The following is a 19,673-nucleotide window of genomic DNA, read 5'->3' on the forward strand; positions in this document are numbered from 1 at the left end:
TTTTCCCTTTTCTGTTTCAGTGTCCTGGGTCATGAAACTTAATCCACAGCAAGCTCCATTATATGTGAGTAAATCGCGAGGTTTCTTGTCATTTTGCACTCATCTGTGCTTTCTATTTGTTATAAGAAAACTCAAAACTGCTCCCATGTGATGATCCCAGGAATTTTTAGCCATCTGTCCAAGTAGTGTACTTCACAAATTGAATTTGATTTGGTGAACACTAACGGACCCACGCATGAGTGGCACCGAGCTGGCAAATAATACCTGTAAGATGTGAGGTACACTGGTCAGGTGATAAGATGCACTTATCACACACTGCATTGCCCTGCAGAACGATACTATGGCCTCTTATTTTCTCCTTGAGCACGTAAGAGTGGTGTGGTCTTCCTGAGGCCTCGGAGAGTTTCCCAGTGTTGCAACTAGATGGCGCTCTGTCATTGGCAAGCGTGCCTGCCCTTTACTTTAGGGCTCTGGGTGAAAACTGATCTGTCATCTCCCCAAAGTGAGGGAACTATCAGATGACATGGATAAATCAATGAATCAAGGCTGGTGACTCTCTCTCTCTTTCTCTCTCTGTCTCTTTTTTAAAAAAATTATTCTGAGAGAGCATTAGCTGAACACGGGTGGTGAGGAGTCCCTTTAGAGGTGTGGACAGTTCAGCCTGTCAGAGGTCAGTGGATATTGGGTTGGTATGGTCTGGAGAGAGTGAGGAAAATTTCTTTGATGAGACAGGACCTCAAAGATGAAGAAGCATTTGGTTGGGTGGAAAGTCCTCAGAAGTATAGGTGGTAGAGGGGTGAGCAGGGCACTCAGTGAATGGTGGGGGGTGGGCAGGGGAAAGTGTAGCCCAGCTGAACTTGTGTTGAGGGGTAGAGAGGCGAATCTGAAAAGGTTATTGAAGTCATTCCTGAAGGCAAAGATGTGGAGACCACTGAGCCTTCGATGGTGTTTATTTGAAATCTGCTGTTCATTTTATGATTTGTTTATTTTAAATCATGCTGTGTTAGTAATAGTCCTATACCTCTCTAGGATAGAACATTCCTGGGATCACTCTTCTGCATAGATGCTTTTTATGTTAAATGTAACAAATAAAGAAAAATATATGCATTTCTTAGAAGGTATTTTATGTATTTATTTTCTCTCCAGACTTCTTGAAAATTTATTATGTTCAACAGTGGGTTTGCACATGAAGCGAATACCTTGGACAGCTTTTATTGAGATATAATTCACACCTCATAAAACTCACACATTTAAAGTATACGATTCAGTGGTTTTTAGTATATTCACAGTTGTGTAATCATAATCGCCATCTACCTTAAGAACATTTTCATCAGCCCAGAAAGAAACGCTGTGCCTATTAGTAGTTACTCACTGTTCCCCGCCTTTCAGCCCTGGCAACCCCTTATACGCTTTCTGTCTTTATGGGTTTACTCACTGTAGAAATTTTGTATAAATGGAGTCCTAACATGTGGTCTTTTGTGACTGGCTTCTTCCATGTAGCAGAATGTATTTAAGGTACAGGTTAGAGCAAGTATCAGTACTTTGTTCATTTCTGTTGATGAATAATACCTGTTGTGTGGCTTTACCACGTCTAATTTATCCATTTATCAGTTGATGGACAATTGGCTTGTTTCTACTTTTTGGATATAACAAATACTGATACTGTCAGCAGCAGTTTTCCGTAGGCCTATGTTTCCATTTTTCTTGGGTTAGTACTTGTTGGGGGCACCTGACTGGCTTAGTCGGTGGAGCATGTGACTCTCGATCTCAGGGTTGTGAGTTCAAGTCTCACGCTGGGTGTAAAGATTACTTAAAAAATAAAACCTTAAAAAAAAAAGAGTACAACTCCTTGGTTATATACCAACTCTCTGTTTAATATTTTGGGGAATTGCCACACTGTTTCCACAGTGGCTGCACACTGTCCCCTCTCACCATCAGTGTTGAGATTCTCCCTGTCTCCATGTTCTTGCAAAACTTGCTGATAATCTGACTTCTGGACCATTGTCATCCTCATGGGGGCAAAATGGTAACTTGTTGTGATTTTGGTTTGCAATTCCCTAATGGTTAATGATTGTGAGCATCTTGTCAGGTACTGTTGGACATTGATGTATCTTGGAAGAAATGCCTATTCAGATTCCTGGCTTATTTTTAAATTGCTTTGTTTATAATTATTATTGAGTTTTAAGTGTTCTTTATGTATTTTGGAGTCACGTCCCTTATCAGATACATAATTTGCAAAAACTTTCTCCTGTTGTAAGGGTTATCATTTCATTTTGTTGATGGTACCCTTTGAAGCAAAAAACTTTAATTTTGATGATGTCCAACTTACCTATCATTTCCTTTACTGCTCGTGCTTTTGTTATCGTATCTAAGAAGGCTCTAAGTAACTCAGGGTCACAAAAAATAGACTCCTGCGCTTTCCTCTAGGGGTCTTAGAGTTTAAGTCCTTACCTAAGGTTCTAGAGTACATTTTTTGGTATGCTGGAAGGGAGGCTTCCAGCTTTATTCTATGACATGCGGACACCTGACTTCCCAGCACCATTTGTTGAAAAGACGGTTCTTTTCACACTGAATTTTCTTGGGCGCCCTTGTTAAAATTAATCATATATGTAGGGAATTATTTCTGGACTGTAAATTTTCTTCCACGCCTTTAGGTCATCTTTTAATTTCTTTTATTTATTTTTTTACAAATAGTTTATTGTCAAATTGGTTTCCATATAACACCCAGTGCTCATCCCCACAAGTGCCCTCCTCCATGCCCATCTCCCCCCACCCCCCCACATCCATCAGTCCTCAGTTTGTTTCTCAGCATTCAAGAGTCTCTCATGGTTTGCCTCTCTCTCTCTCCCCCACCATTTCCCCCCTTCTTCTCCCCCATGGTCCTCAGTTAAGTTCCTCCTAATCCTCCTATACGTGCAAACATGTGATATTTGTCCTCCTCTGCCTGACTTATTTTGCTAAGCATAACACCCTCAAGGTCCATCCATGTTGCTACACATGGCCAGATTTCATTGTTTCTCATTGCCATGTAGTATTCCATGGTATAGATACCACATCTTCTTGATCCATTCATCCGTTGATGGACACTTAGGCTCTTTCCATGTTTTAGCTATTGTGGAGAGTGCTGCTATGAACATTGGGGTCCATGTGCTCCTATGCCTCAGCATTTCTGTATCCCTTGGGTAAATTCCTAGCAGTGCTATTGCTGGGTCATAGGGGAGTTCTATTGTTAGTTTTCTGAGGAACCTCCACACTTTTCCAGAGGGGCCGCACCAGTTTACATTCCCAACAGTGTAGGAGGGTGCCCGTTTCTCCACATCCTCGCCAGCGTCTCGAGTTCTCTGATTTGCTCATTTTAGCCACTCTGACTGGCGTGAGGTGGTATCTCAGTGTGGTTTTGATTTGTATTTCCCTGATGAGGAGGGATGCTGAGCATCGTTTCATGTGTCTGTTGGCCATCTGGATGTCCTCTTTGGAGAAGTGTCTGTTCATATCTTCTGCCCATTTCTTCACTGGGTTGTTTGTTTTTCGGGCGTGGAGTTTGGTGAGTTCCTTATAGATTCTGGATATTAACCCTTTATCTGATATGTCATTTGCAACTATCTTTTCCCATTCCGTCGATTGCCTATTAGTTTTGTGGGTTGTTTCCTTTGCTGTGCAGCTTTTAATTTCTTTTAACAATGATTTCTTGTTTTCAGTGTACAAACTTTGTACTTTTTTGAAATGTGTTTCTAAGTATTTTAATTCTTTTTGATGTTATTATAAATTGTTTTCTCAATTTTGTTTTCAGATTGTTCACTGCTAGTGTATAGAAATACAGTTGGCATTTGTATATTGATCTTACAACCTCTCTGAACCTGTTTATTGGTTAATAGTTTTTTAGTGGATCCCTGAGATTCTTCTGTATACAGATCATGTCATCTGAAAACACAGATGAGATTTTCTTGCTTTCCAATCTGAATGCCTTCTGGTTTTCTTGCCTAATCGCCCTGAGTAAAAACTTCCAGTATAGTGATGAGTAGAACTTGTGAGAGCAGACATCCTGGCTTTGTTTCTGATCTTACAGGGAAAATATTCAGACTTTCACCATTGATTAGGTATGGTGTTCTTAGCTGTGGAGTTTTCAGTTGCCTTTATCAAGTTGAAGAAATTCTTTTCCGTTCCCTAGTTTGATTATTGTGTTTTGAAAAAGCATTGCATTTTGTCGAATGTGTTTTTCTGTATCTGTGAGATGATCATGTGGGTTTTTTTCTTTTCTTTCATTACATTAGTGTAGTGTATTAGATTGATTGGTTTTGAATGTTAAGCCAACTTTGCATTCCTGGGATAAGTCTCAGGACTCGTTGTGGTGTATAATACTTCTCCTGTGTTGTTGTATTTGGTTTGCTAGTGTTTTGTTGAGGAGTTTGTTGAGGAGTTTGCAGTGTGGCCACTGCAGATTTTTGATTTAGGGGGCTGATGTTACTCGTAGTTGTGATAGGCAGAACAATGGTTCCCACATGCGTCCGTGACTTTATCCCCGGAACCTGTGAGTATTTACCTTACATGGCAAAAAGGACTACACAGATTTGATTAAGTTCAGAGTCCTGAGATGCAAGCTTCTCCTGAATTATCCAGGTAGTCCAGTGTAAACACAGGGTCCTTATGAGTGAGAGAGGAGAATCGTGAGTCAAAGGGATTTGTAGATGGCACACTACTGGGCTTGAAGGAGGAGGAAAGGGCCACAAACCAAGGAAGGCAGCCTCTGGAAACTTGAAAAAGCCAGGAAACAGTTTTTCCTCAGAGCTTCCTCAGTGAATGCAGCCCCATGAAAGTTGTTCCAGACGCCTGGCCTCCAGACGTGTGAGACAATAAATCTGTGTTGTTATAAGCCTCAGAGTTTGAGGTAATTTGTTGTAACTGCAATAGGAAATGAACCCAGTGGTAGTTTGGAAAAATTAATTAGCAGTATCCTGAAGGATAATTTCGGGAGAGAGGAGCTGCAGAGAGATCAGTTAGGGGGCACCTGGGTGGCTCTTGATTTCATCTCAGGTCATGGTCTCACAGTTTGTGAGATCGAGCTCCACATTGGGCTCTGTGCTGACAGTGCAGAGCCTACTTGGGATTCTCTCTCCGTCTCTCTCTGCCCCTCCCTCGTGTACATGCACACCCTGTCTGTCTGTCTCAAAAAAATAAGGCTGTAAAAAAAGAGATCAGTTAGAAGTGTTTGGATTTTTGCCATCATGGAATCTGAGAATCTGAGACGTTTAGAGTAAATAAGGACGGTAGGTTCCGTATGTGCTTCAGCCTCTCTATTGTAGAGCGAGGCCATAAGTTCTGAAGATGATCTGATGAGGCAGCACAGCTCATCGGTGGTAAAATTGTTATTTAAATCTGTATTTTGGGGCTCAGTAGTAGAAACCACTGTAAAGCTTGTTAGGCTTAAAAAAAGCTTCATTCTTTTAGGAAAGCAAGGCTCTTTAGAAATCTATTCTAAGGAGTATCTTAATAAAGCAAGTCCTTTGTATATGATTATGTGTTTAGTCGGGTAGGTCCTACTGAAGAAGGTTATTTTAAGCTTCACATTTCAAGTATTCTGTCAGCAAGACTAGTTCAGGGCAATTTGTTACTCATTTTTTATTTTTATTTTCTTTTATAGTTTATTGTTGAGTTGGTTTCCGTATAACACCCGGTGCTCATCCGCACAAGTGCCCTCCTCCATGCCCATCACCCCCCTTCCCCTCTCCCCCACCCCCATCAGCCCTCAGTTTGTTCTCGGCATTCAAGAGGCTGTCATGGTTTGCCTCCCTTGCTCTCTCCCACTATTTTTTTCCCCTTCCTCTCCCCCGTGGTCCTCTGTTAAGTTCCTCCTGTTCCACTTATAAGTGAAAACATGTGGTATCTGTCCTCTGCCTGACTTCACTTAGCATAACACCCTTGAGTTCCATCCACATTGCTACAAATGGCCAGATTTCATTCTTTCTCATTGCCATGTAGTATTCCATGGTATAGATAAACCATGTCTTCTTGATCCATTCGTCAGATGATGGACATGTTGGCTCTTTCCATGATTTGGCTATTGTTGAGAGGGCTGCTGTGAACTTTGGGGTACATGTGCCCCTATGCATCAGTACACCTGTAGCCCTTGGTGTTACCCATTTTTTAAGAGGAGAGTGACCGCGTATCCTTGGTTTTCCATGAACTAAGTCAGGTCATAGGGATTTCTGCCATTCTGGTAAAGAGAAGGAACTGTTACGTGACAGTCCATTGGAGAAGGTCAGTTCTCTTTCTAGAGAAAGAGGGAAACGAACAGAACGAGTATGTTGAAGTTTTTCTTTTAGTTTATATTTGGGATCTCCCACAGGTATGTATCATCAGCAGAAGAGAGAAAACTGCTCATAAGTAAGACAAAAACACTGGATCCTGAGAAGAACTTTTATATGTAAATGAAGTAAAATTAGCTGGATTCCATAAAATATTTTAATCATTCTTATGAAGATGTGTTCAGAATGAGTTGCAGTTGTTACACATGTGAGGAAGTTTCCACCCTGTGCAGGTGGCAGTCCTGGTGAATGTTTGCATGAAGCTGTTTATTTTTTTAAAAAATTAAAAAAAAATTTTTTAATCTATTTTTGAGAGAGAGAGACAGAGAGGGACAGAGACAAAGACAAAGACAAAGAGACAGAGAACAAGCGGGAGAAACAGAGAGTGACACAGAATCTGAAGCAGCCTCCAGGCTCTGTCTGAGCTGTCAGCACAGAGCCCAACGTGAGGTTCGAACTCACAAACTGTGAGATCATGACCTGAGTTGAAGTTGGCCGCTTAACCGACTAAGTCACCCAGGTGCCCCGATTTTATTTAAAAATTTTTAGTGGTTCTTTATTTATTTTGAGACAGAGTGAGAGCGTGCAAGTGGGGGAGAGGGAGGGAGAGAAGCCCAAGGAAGCTCTATGCTGTCATTGCAGAGCCCAGTGTGGGGCTCGATTCCATGAACTGTGAGATCATGACCTGAGCCCAAATCCAAAGTTGGATGCTTAACTGACTGAGCCACCCAGGCGCCCCTGCAGGAAGCTGTTTACAGATTCATTTTTGTTGAAGTGGGCACAGTGGAAGGTGAAGACAGTGACCTGAAACTGGAGAGACCAGGTGCTTGACGCGACCGCGTCTGGGTTTTCTGGTCTGTCAGCTCCGTGATCCCCCTAGTGCCACTAGGCCTCCACAGGGGCATTGATTCTTGCCAGGTGAATTTATAAAGATTGAAGTGGTGTAGACTTTGACAGGTAGAGGAATGTCCTTCTAGCTCACGAGGGCCTAGAGGGTTCCGTGGGAGTAAAAACAGAAGCCATGTCAAATGCAAGAAGTAATTTGAAAGAAGCGGCAGGACCAGGTGATGTGGAGAGTGAGAGAGAAGGGCGGTTGACTGAGGACTAGGGCAGGAGTGACAGCCGATGCCATGGCCAAATGTGGAAAAGAAAGGGCCCCTGAGCTTGTTCTCTGGATGAGTCGAAGGGCGTTTCGTTGACCGCCAGACATGCGGGCATGGAGGTAGACATGGAGCTGGGAATTCGTTCTTCCGTTACGGCCACCTGCACTGTTCCAGGCTCCGTTCTGGTGGCTGCAGATTCAGCCATGAACGAGCACACAGGTGCCTGCTCTCAAGGTACTTAGTGCGCATAGCAGGAAGATGCATCAGGAGGAAGAGCTTTACAGAAATAAATACAACAAGGAGCTGGGATGGTGGCCGCCGAGGGGCTGATTTGGTTTGCGCAGTCAGGGAGGGCCCGTGAGGGACGTGCTGTCACCAGCGAGACCTGAGTGACCGGAAGGAGCTGGCCGCACGGAGACGTTGGCACCGCGTTCTGGCCCCGGGGAGCAGGTGTGCGGGCAGCAAAGCGAAGGCTCGCTCGACCAATTTGAGGAACAGAAAGGACCGACGCTGAGGCTTGGAGACAACCAAGAGGGTGTGGGCACAATCTTTCCTTCTGGGGGAGGAGAGGAGGGAGAGGCCTGCCTGAGGAGGGGAGGAGGTCCTGCAAACGGCTGAGTCCCTGGCCCTCACTCCTCCACCCCCGCTCCCCAGCCCAGCACTATCTCCGGGTGTGCCCTGAACACCTTAGGGATCGGGTCAGAGCCCTCGGGGCTTCAGGACTCGCCCTAATGTGGAGGTGCTGGCCCGGGACAGGCTGGCTTCTTGGGCAGTTTAAACATGGTATTTTGGAAACAGAGTTTGAGCACGTTGTGCTCACTTAAGATCCGTGTTTTCAATGTGAATGGGGGTAGTCTTGAGTTGAGGAACTTTTTATTTTTTTTAAAGCAGAATTGGCTCTCACTTATCAGAGGAGAGTGTAATAAAAAATGTGCTTGTTTTTAATACTCTTGCATGGCTGAATTGCTCCTTGGGAGAGAAAAAGCAGCATATTTCCAAATTACTTGTTACTGTCAATCTGTTTACGAACCTAAGTAAAGGAGGTACGATAACGTTGAAGAGTAGTCCTTTCTCTTTGTGGTTTCCTCTCTGTTTAGCATAGTCCTTCTGGTTTACAGAGCACGTTTGCATATGTTCTGCCATTTGGTTCTAACAGCAATCTAGTGAGGGTAGAGGAAGCTACGTTGTCACCCAGTCACACTAAGGACACAGACGCTCACGATGGTTCATTTAGTGAATGCAAAAGGTAGGGCTTTACCCGGAAATTGTGGTTCTCAGACCCGTTTTATTCTGTAGACCAGACTGTTTTATGCGGTTGTTTCATTAAGACACAAATATCACGGCACTTAATATGATGGAGACTTGCACAAGTGAAGGTCATTTTCCTTATAAGGAGCCCACATTTCATCTTCCATTTCACATGCTTAAAAAAAAATTTTTTTAATGTTTCATTTAAGTTCAGATTTACAGAAAGATTACAAGAATACTTCGTCTTTCCTCATCTCTTACGAACAATGTTAAGTTCCATTTGCTTATCTTTCTATTATACAGTTTTTGAATTGTCTGAAAGTTGCAGACATCCTACCCCATTCCCCCTAAATATTTCAGCGTATATTTCCTAAGAACTAGGACATTCTCTTTCATAACCACAGTACAATTAACAAAAACAGGAATTGTAACACTGATGTAATACTCTTATGTAATGTAAGCCCATATCCAAATGTCTCCAGTTATCCCAGTAATGTCCTTTAGAGCATCCTCCTCCTCTCCCCACCCTTCCCTCCCCTCCGCAGTTCAGGATTGAATCCAGGATTACACATTGTATTTATGTCTCTTTAGCCTAATCAGGAAGAGGCCCTCCGCCCTCTGTCTTTCATGATACTGACATTTCGGCCCTTTGTTTTGCGGCAGTTGGGGTTTGTATGATGTTTTCTCCTGATTTGGGCTGGACTACTACTTAAAAGATGCCCTTCTTGGCACACCACGTTAGGAGGACGCATGACATACTCTTGCTTGGTTATTGGAGATGTTAACTTCAGTCCCTTAGTTCTGGTGGTGTTAACTTTGCATACTTTAGTTTATCTGCTCCACAGGAATCAGGCATTTAAAGAAGACGGTGCAGTTGTTCACTTTCCCCCTCAAATGCATTTTGCATATTGGATTTTCCTAAAATGGGCACCCTTCTCTGCAAGGTGCGCCCTTGAATGTGGGTGGACCAGCGAAGAGCTCACGGAGGGAATCAATTGGCCTGAGCTTGAGCAGAGCATCGTCTCTGCCCTTGTGGACACACACGCGGCTCTTAAATGTAGTTCTCGTCTAAGCTGGACCGAGCGCATTCCACACGGGATGTAGTAGACGCTCAGTGAACGTCCGTTGAGTGAGTGAATGAAATACAATTCCGATGAGACTCCTAAAATTTCAGTAAAATTTGCTTCATTTTGACAGAACAGCTGTCTTTCTCAGAAAGTTGCTCGTTTGTTTCCCAAGCTTTGTTATTAGTTAACTTATGTGGGCTGTGAATAGTTTAGTTTAGTGATGCCATTTTTGTGACTGGAGGTATCGCCCACAAGGAAATAAATGCACTAATGATGCCTTTGTTGTACGTGTATAACTTGCCTTACAACTGGAAGGAAATTGGCATTGTCCCTGCGAGGTATATGAGAGTGTTATTCTAGACGTTATTCTAATGTTCTTTGAGAGAAGTGACTTACCTAGTCACTTAGCACATTGAGAAAGCACTGTGGGCATAGTGCTTGTATCTCTCGCGTCCTGAAGTATGCTCTCTCATCCTTGGGGGACTTCTCGTCTGAGCCTCTTGTTTACAGCAAACCGTGTGACTGCATATATATATATATATATATATATATTTATTTATTTATTTATTTTACCAATGTAGTACGTGTGCGCCGTTAGCTCGAGTCTTCTCACTGTCAAGATAAAAGCACAGCCTTTCCCAGAAGGGGTAGGGGATAAGGGATGCCATCAGATGATAAAAGAAAAAGCCAGGCACACGAAGCCAAGGTTGGTATTTATAAAACAAACAGAATAGGCCCTACCACCACCCCCGCACACTGAGCCCTATCGGACCTAGCAACCGAGCAACTGGACATTAGCAACAGTAAACAAACCTCCCCCAGACTAACAGCTGAAAAGGAAGCAGGATTTTTAAATTTCCGAGGGAGGAGGAGGAAAGCTCTTTGGATGCCTGTTATCTCAGGCCCCAGGCTCCTTCTGGAGGAGATCTGATGAGGCCAGGCCTAAAGCTCTGCAGGGTACAAGGAGACAATGGGGGTCAAATGTCGAGAATAAGGAGAACTGGACTAATCCATACTTTATGTGCCAAAGAAAGTCCCTTCCTCTTTCTCATCACTGTACTTTTCTGGAGGAGAATTGGTGATGAGGAACCCAAGTGAGTGTCCCGCAGCCAGCTCGCATGAGGGAACGAACTCTGTGGGGGAGGTCGGGACTGGAAGCAGTTTGATGAGTCATAGGAATCCTTGTATTTTGGGGTGATTGAGCCCAGTCTTCTGGAAGGGTGAAGAAACTGAGCTACTGAGAGATTGAGGGACTTGCCTAACGTTTCACGGGGGTCGTGATAGATCCAGTCAGGTAGCAGAAACTAAATCAACTTCCCCCATGTGCTGAAGGCAGGTCAGGTCATTAGACGTAAGACTCAAAGTACCTAAGTGGAGAAGTCACGAGAGTAGGCTTTAGTAAGAGGAAAGATAGCAATGGGAAGACTAGAAGAAGAGAGGAATATTTGAAAAGACAGCATTTAGTTCCTTTTTTAGGGTTGGCAGGTGGGGGTTAGAATGCCTTTATGGGCGGTAGGCACGTCGGAGAATATAGTTAAGACTTGAAATCCCTCTTAAGTGGAAAAAGTGTCAAAATAAAATGTGTATTGTACCTTTTAATATAGGGAAGTCAGTAATAACCATCCCAATGAATTACTTGATCTGGTACTGCCTTTATACTTAGGGCTTTCTCAAAAGGATGAGTGACTTCTTAGCCCCAGACTAGTGAGAGGAGGCCTGAGGCCCTGGCATATTCCTGTAAAGTGTACCTTCGGCAGCTCTGTGATGCTTGTCTGTGTTAGAATAATTTTCTTTGCCGGTTTCCAAAGCGTCCCATTGAGTATTCATGTTAGTGATGCCCCTGAACGGTGGCTGTGGCTAACACTGACTGAGAAGTTTTATAGGGGTGATAATTTGCTAACTAAAATGGCCAGAAGAACACATAAAGAGGGAAAGTTTGGGGATGCATATATCAGATTCTTCAACTATAAATTCATTTTCTGTGTTCTTGAGCACCTCTCTCAGTCTCCCTCAGGAAAGCCAAAAGGCATTTCCTCCCCTGCAAAGGAAATACTTTCTTAAAACCAGAGAGATACTCAGATGTGAGATGTAAATTATGCCGCAAGGCATGCTCTAAGGCTGTATATGCGGTAATTATCATTACCTGCCATATGTTTGGGATAAAATCCGCATTTATTAGATTTGCAAGGGGAAGAGCCATTCCACTTACAAAACAAATTTCCAGAACCCCAGCAGATCTGGTTTATTATGTCCTTCTTGCTTTCTCCTTTTTCTTTATTACCGAATGTTGTTGCATATTACTGCTTCTGGAAGGGGTCGAAAGCATCCTGAGACTAGCGGAACCTCGCAGGAAAGAACATCTTTGTCACCGGATGCTGCTCTTCATTTAAAATTTACAGAACAGGGGCACCAGTGTGGCTTAGTCGGTTGAGCATTCGACTCTTGATTTCGGCTCAGGTCACGATCCCAGGATCGTGGGATTGAGCCCCACATCAGACTCCACACTGAGTGTGGAGCCTGCTTCAGATTCTCCCCCCACGCCCTTCCCTCTCTACCTCTCTCCCCCTGCCCTTCTCCCCAGGTCAGGTGCGCACTCTATCAAAATTAAAAAAAACAAAACAACAACTACAAAACAAACACTACCACGATTATAACTATTTCTATTAGGGTAGGGACCGTTTCTTATAACGATGTTTTTCCTCACCAGACACATGTAAGATTTAATTAACGTTTCCACTTCAGAGCCAGAGAAGTGAGGATCAGAGGAGTGACTGACTTGTGTAAGGGTGCACGGCTCTGGTGGTTAAAGAGGTCAAATCCTGAGATTGACTCCAGAGCCCATTTCACCATTTAGATCATGGGAATATCTTATCAGGGTGATTTCCTACCACCACATTGGATTCTTGTTGACTCTGGACTTAGGTTTCCAGCCTTGGCGAGGATTGGACTCTGCTCCACGATCAATATGCTCTGTGTGTGCTAATCAGAGCAGCCTCGAAGCCCCAACAGTTACAGAAGATGGGAGTACACCGAGAGAGGATGTGCTCGGAAAGAAGAGGTTTTAAAATTTTCACCAGTTCCTGCAGTTTATTCTTGAATAGGTATAGTTTGCATAAATAATCAGAATTTTGAAGGGCCACAGAATTTAGCTTGCCCCAGCTAAATGTTCTCGGTGGCTCACTTGTAGGGGAAAAGGGCCTATGTGGTAATGGCCACATTTTATCAGTTCTCAGAACAGGAGTTGATATAATCTGCCTTTGCCCCCTCCCTGGTGGTTACGTTCCATTTTGCTCCCACAAAGAGAGCTTTATCAAGCCTTCTGATCTCTTAAATGAATTACCTGCTTCTGCCTTAACAATACGCGTCTGATGGGTCTGCTCCAATATTTTGTTGACCGGTGGCCTTTCCCAGCCAGATCTTAGGACTATAGTGAAATAACAACACTTTGTCACTAGTGCCAGAAGAAATAAGGAAGTCAAGTGTTCCTCAATCTGGCTTTTGATGGTTTTGCAGAGCAAGGACTTCAGTTTCCTTCTGGTGGACTTTTTTCAGCAGGCTCCAGAAACTGGCTTTGAAGGTAATAGGCCTTGCATTTGTGGGTGGCATTTTCTTATTCTCCCTAGGCGGTCTCAGAGTGGATGGAGATCTGTACATCGGTCATGACTTTTCAGGGTCTATCTGCAGGATGCCCGTGCAGTCGCTGGGTGCTCCCCCAGCATCGAATAACTGTGAGGAGGAGGGTGTGGAGTAGCAGTTCTATGTGGGTCTAGCGAAGAAAGGTCTCGCTGTCCAAAGAAGACCAAGACGTAAGGCCCTGTGCTTGTAATTCATTCCATGAGGATTTGCAAATCACCTGTGAAGTGAATGGCAGGTCTGGTCTCAGAGGGGGAGCGTCCTCCACAGGGACTCAGATGCATGACTGTGACAGCACAGACCGTACCTGTTGAGGTGTTGGATGGGTTATGTAGGCAGCGAGCCTCCCAGCAGAGCGAGGGAGGAGTATTGGCGGGAACGGCTGGGAAGCCTTCCGGAAAGACGCGGCCTCTGAGCCTGGCTAGGCAGGCTGCGGGGAGGGGGAAGAGCGGAGAGCAGGAGAGGCAGTGTTTGACGGAGGGCAGGGGTGTGGGGTTGTCAGGGGTGGTGAGGCGTCTGGCTTGACGGGGAGGACAGTCGCGTGGGAGGGCGCCTGGACATGGTTTTTTGTCGAGCCGCTGCCCTTACGGTGGTCCCCAGCTGCCCGCGGCTGTTTTCCGTAGTGTCAGCGGAATAAACTTAAAGACTCCGTTCCTCCACTGCAGAGCGCTCGGTCGTCACACACAGCGGTCCCTGCAGAAAGTTCCGTTGGCCAGCACTCGTGTAAGGGGATGGGGTTTTGTGTCACACGGTGGAGGGCAGCTGGAGAGCCTCTGACCGGGCCGATGGTAGCGTGATGCCGATAGAACCACAGAACACCCACCGAGAGGGAGGCGGGAGACGGAGGCCGCCAGGGGCTGTGCGTGACAGGCGTGCCGCCTCCCCGTGACCACGCACGCGCTGGAGGGACTGTGAGAGTGGTTAGGCTGTGCTGAAGGAGGAAGAGGGGCTTGGGCTGGTGGACTGACTGAGAACATCAGAGGCGCCCCAGACGTTGTGACTGCGGAGGATGTGAGGCCAGGGACAATGGTGCAGCCCCCGTGACCGAGACCCGTTTAGCAGGAGCTGCCTTGGCGGCCTGAGGGAGAACACATCCATGCAACATCCTTCTATGGAGGGAGTGAGGATAAAAAGGGGTGATACAAGCACATTTCACAGGTGACGGAGAAACTTTATAGGTGGTATTATTTATTTATTTTGAGAGAGACAGACAGAAGGAGAGAGAGACCGAGAGTGAGCAGGGGGGAGAGAGGCAGAGGGAGACACAGAATCCAAAACAGGCTCCAGGCCCCGAGCTGTCAGCACAGAGCCCGATGTGGGGCTTGAACCCACAAACTGCGAGATCATGACCTGAGCTGAAGGCAGACACTTAACCAACTGAGCCACCCAGGTGCCCCTAAATATAAGTAGTTTTAGAAGAGACCCATGTTTATTTTGGCAAAAGCAAATAAACGTTCTGCTGTGTGGCTTCCTCCTGCATCTTCTGTGTATACTCCTGTGTTGACAGCTCTCTCCCTGGTGTGCATAGGAAGGGAAGGCGGAGCTACCATTTACAGAGCACCTCCGTCACGGTGACTTAGGTGACTTCCGTACATGGTCTTCTCAGCCTCCTGAGGCCCACGTTCTGATGAAGGAACACAGCTAGGAAGAGGGGGAGCAGGGATTTGGACTCAGAATTCTTGCTCCTTCACCTGAGATGTCCAGGTTGGGATGGTTTCACCTGCAGTTGCTCACGTCAGTACTACCTTCTCTTGACCCCATTGCTTGAAGCTTGGTGCTTGTATCACATTCTACATGTAGGGGTTGTCTTTAGCACTGAATCCCACTTGCCATCTTTTTGTCCAATTTAAGATACAATTTCCCTACACATTGTTTATTGACACAGTGATTGATATGTGGGGTGACCTGGCCTGACTTGCAACTGGATTGTTCTGGAGCCTTGGTTTTCCAGCGTGTGATCACCAGCCAGTAGCATAAGCATTGCTAGGGATTTTTGTTAGAAATGCAGATTTTTTAGGCCCTACCCCAGATCTGCTACATCTGAATGTGTGATGATGGGGCCCAAAAAGCCATTTTTATAATAAGACTTCAGATGGTTCTGATGCGCCCCCGTGTTTACACATGAGCCAAATGAACCAATAGGACCGTTTAGAAAGCCCCTTTCTTATGAATGGGGGCAGTTTGGGTAGATTTAGGGCTTTCCGCATGGCTGACCCGTAACCCATCATCAGCGGTTGACTGTGAAGGCACATGGGAAATTACATGCATTAAGTAGGCTGTTATTTCAGAAGGGCAGATCTGTGGTTGATTCCTGAGTAAATTATTGCTAGATTATTGACTCAAAAAAATACGAAGATGTGTAATATTGAACACAAGGCCAGTTACCTTTGAGCAGAGGTAGTAGTGGTTTTCAGTTAAGGGAGTTAATAACTCCACATTGTTTGTCACATTGTTTATATCGTTTGGATTTGGATTTCCCAGGAGTTCTCCCTTGTGTGGTTGCGGGTAATCAAGGCCGGATCTGTCTTGCAGGTAGTTAGCAGAGCAGGTCATGATGCACATGGAACCGGGAAGAGCCCCTGGGCTTTGGAAGGAGGTGTAGTCAGGCTTTTGCACCTGAATTTTGGGCAGCATAAATAAAAACTGTTTTGAAGCCGGCTTTTGGGAATTGAAAACTCCCCAGCTGTGGAGCCCAGGCCGAGTCGGTGATGCTCCAGATAGACCAGTCACACCCCGTGCGGGCCTTCAGCCATGCGAAAAGTTTGTGCCTTTCTTCCTGCAGCACAGCAGACCCTCCCAGTCACCCCCGACATGCAGGAGGAAAAGTGTGCATCTTTCAGGATTCGGTTCCTCTCGCTCGTCTCTGTGGAGCCCTTCCTGGACCCTCCCCCTCCTGTGGTATCCGCCGTTCCTACCTGTGCCCCAGCTTCCGCACAGACGTCTTGAAGGACATCTCACCTCAGATGCTTGAAGTGAACGTGCTTTTGTTTACATGCCCTTTCTCCTTTACTGTGTGCACCTTGAGGGCAGGGACTATACTTAAATTGTTTTTATTGTTCTTGTTTTACTTGTAGCTTCTGTCACAGAACCTTGCACATTATAAATTCTCAGAGCATTTGGTTACATAGCATTGAAGCTGTTTGGGAAAAACTTTGCCGCACACACGGATGGTTATAAATGTCTTATTAGCCAAAGATGAGATTTTTGAAGGTAAGATTCACGACTCCACAGGAAGGCCACTGCAGATCATCAGTCAGAAGGTAAAACCACAGAGGTGGCTTTGTGACCAGGAATCAGTGACAGAGGCAGCACGTTACTCTGAGTCCTGAGTTGGGAACTTGGTACTGACACTTGGTGAAAAATTGAATTTCAGTCCACATGGTTTGATACTTCCGTGCTGCGTATGGCTTATCAGAACTCTCGTGTTTGCCTCTTTTCATACTGATCTCATTTTGTTGGCCTGACAGACCTATGAATTAAAAGAATTATTTTAGAGATGGGGAACTGAGACAGCAAGATTGATATTCTAAAGGTCTGGTCTATTTGTTGTGAGACTAAAGATTTTCATTGCTGTCTTTGGAATTTGCTCTGTCATCTGAGAGAAGACTGTTAGGTAGATTTACGGAGTCAGCCTGCTGCATCCGTAACTCAGAAATCCCTAAATAGCTCCATCCAGATAGAACAATAGGAATATATTTATATCAGCAGGGATGTAGAAACTACATTCTCCTGAAAGGGTCGCTAATTTTTTGATTGATTAACAGACCGATGATACACCTCTTCAGTGCATTTTCTCAGGAATACACGTTTCTCCTCCACAGATTCTGATTTCTTTGATGTGGAGATTGTAACTCAGGGTCTTTATCCTTGAGCACAGAGAAGGTCGTACTGTCTTGTTGTAATCTCTCGGGGAGGGGAGAGTTGTTTGTTTGTTTGTTTACTCCTTTTTAAGCCTAGAAAGAGCAGTTGGCCTTGGGTATCCTCGAAGCCCCTCACGGAGCTGTGTTCAGATTATCTGCTGACCCCAAGTCGGTACGCAGACCATCTGGCAGCCGTGGTGGAATTCTCAGCTGTCTCTCTCTCTGTTATGTCCACAGAAGGAAATGGGAGTTTTATCTTACTCCTAAGGCATTGGTACATTCCTTTTTTGGTCCATGGGAGCCAGCAATCTGATTGTGGGCTTATTTTCTACTATTCCTGTCATCTTCTTGACCTAGTTAGAGGCCAGGGGTGATCTTAACCTACCCACGTGACTGTGGATTCCTTCTTGGTCACCTCCTGCATTCTGGAACATTCTATGAGTCAAGTTTATTAAGTTTTGACAACACTGCCTAGTCCGTCCCGTCTTGTGTAGTTCTGGGGTTCCAGGCAGCATGATATTAAGAAGCTACTACTTATGAGTATTTCTCTTGGTCAATATCTTATCTCCACAAATGTCCCATTTTCCAGATCTCCGTGTAGTTGGTTATTTTAACATTGGCATGTCTGCAGGCGTGGTTGTATGTTGCTCATGTCTGACTAAGTCTCGGAATTAGAAGTAAGTCTTCTTGACTGTCTTGACTGTGAGACAGAAACAGGGGCCGTAAGAAAGTGGTGCACGGAGCCGCGGGCCCCCGCCTTCCTGTGGAGTTGAGGTTGCGGTGGATGTGGAAGCAGCAGAGGGCGGCAGAAACGCATGCTGTCTGAAAGGGTGATCATAAGAGCCTGCGTTTATTGAATACCTTCTAGTGCTTAGTCACCAGGCTCCATCTCCTACATCCATTTTCTCCTTACTCACTCTGACAACCCCAGCAGTGTGGTTTTCTGTATCTCACAGAGGAGCCAGGAGGGCCGGAGGACTTAGGCACTTGCTGAGTGTCAGTGAGAGAGCCGGGCTTTCTACCAGGCCTGGGCTCCCAGGGTCCTCGTGTAGTTTCTCCGTGCCTGCTGCTCCCCTGCCTGGTGTGGGAAGTGGGTTGTTGCCCAGTATAAAATAAGGGTTACCCTTATAAGGGTGTTGATGGGTTGTTGAAGACAGAATGAGACACTGAAAGTAGAATTAGTTGGGAACAAGGAAAACCGTTTGGGGACGGACAGTGGACCTTCTGTGATCCTTGCTCCGGGCGAGTGTCGTGCAGGGGCCTCCTGGTTCTAACACTGCGCGTGCATGCGAGTCGCCTGTGGGGTTTCTGCTCACACAGATGGTGGGCTGGGGCCCCGGAGTTTCGGATGTACCACTGTTGGGGCAGGGCTGAGCATTTGCATTTCTGTACGTTTTCGGGTGATGCTTGCTGGTCCTGGGATACACTTTGAGAGTCCTCATAGAGAAAAGTGATTCTATTAGGAGTCGAGAGGATGTGGGTTTAAATTCTTGCTCTAGGGGCGCCTGGGTGGCTCAGTCAGTAAAGTGTCCGACTTTGGCTCAGGTCATGATCTCACAGCTTGTGGGTTCAAGCCCCGCGTCGGGCTCTGTGCTGACAGCTCAGAGCCTGGAGCCTGCTTCTTTTTCTGTGTCTCCCTCTCTCTTTGCCCACTCACACTGTCTCTCTCTCTCTCTCTCTCTCAACAATAAGTAAACAATAAATTCCTACTCTAGTACTTACCAGCTGGGGGGCCTTGGATTCTTTATCTGTAAAATTCAGCAGAGTAATACCTGTATTATAGGGTTTTGTGAGGATTAAATATGATGTTTAAAATAGCAATAATATCTAGCACTTTAAAAAACATTTAAATTCTACTGTAGTTAATATGCAGTGTTACGTTAGCTTCAGGCATACAGTATAGAGATTCTCTCAATTCATCCATACGTCACCCAGTGCTCTCATCATGGCAAGTGTGTACCTGGCATTTCTTGAATCCTTTTACTAAGTACCAGATACTTTGAGATGTGCTTCTCTTCAACAGTTAAAGATCGTCCCCCTGTGTGAAGCCCTTAGCAAGTGTAGTTACTCGGACGGCATTTCTGCCCTTCTTTGTCCGTATTTAAGAAGGCTGGGAAATGGGTAAGGCGCCTTAGATTTTCACAAATGTTATTTCTTCCTTTTTAAAATTTTGACACATTAAAAGGAAAACTTTTAAAAGCTGGATATTTATGTGAATCAAATGTTTACTCTCATCTGAAATGATGGAGTTTTTTTGTTTTGTTTTGTTTTTTACTGTCTTTATGGCTTTTAAATACAGTGGACTGTTTAGTGCTCATACAGCTATTTATTATCAGTTAGAAAGCTTAACCAGCTTTGGGGCACCTGCGTGGCTCAGTTGGCTGAGCGTCCAACTTCAGCTCAGGTCATAATCTCACAGCTCATGGGTTTGAACCCCACGTTGGACTCTCTGGTGACAGC

At 45.1% G+C, this 19,673-nt stretch overlaps 1 protein-coding gene across 8 annotated transcripts in view; it reads left to right on the top strand.

The window, feature by feature from the left end:
- Nucleotides 1–19,673, top strand: part of AKAP13 (A-kinase anchoring protein 13) — a 321,162-nt gene that overhangs the window by 86,012 nt on the left and 215,477 nt on the right. For all 8 annotated transcript variants that reach the window (XM_039245765.1, XM_039245768.1, XM_039245766.1 and 5 more), the window contains exon 2: nucleotides 21–64. In XM_039245765.1, the coding sequence (XP_039101696.1) occupies nucleotides 32–64 (33 nt within the window). In that variant the 5' untranslated portion in view covers nucleotides 21–31. The remainder of the gene's footprint in view (nucleotides 1–20; nucleotides 65–19,673) is intronic.

The sequence above is a fragment of the Hyaena hyaena genome, unplaced genomic scaffold (assembly GCF_003009895.1).
Source record: "Hyaena hyaena isolate Hyena2069 unplaced genomic scaffold, ASM300989v1 scaffold_266, whole genome shotgun sequence".
NCBI classification, from domain to species: domain Eukaryota; kingdom Metazoa; phylum Chordata; class Mammalia; order Carnivora; family Hyaenidae; genus Hyaena; species Hyaena hyaena.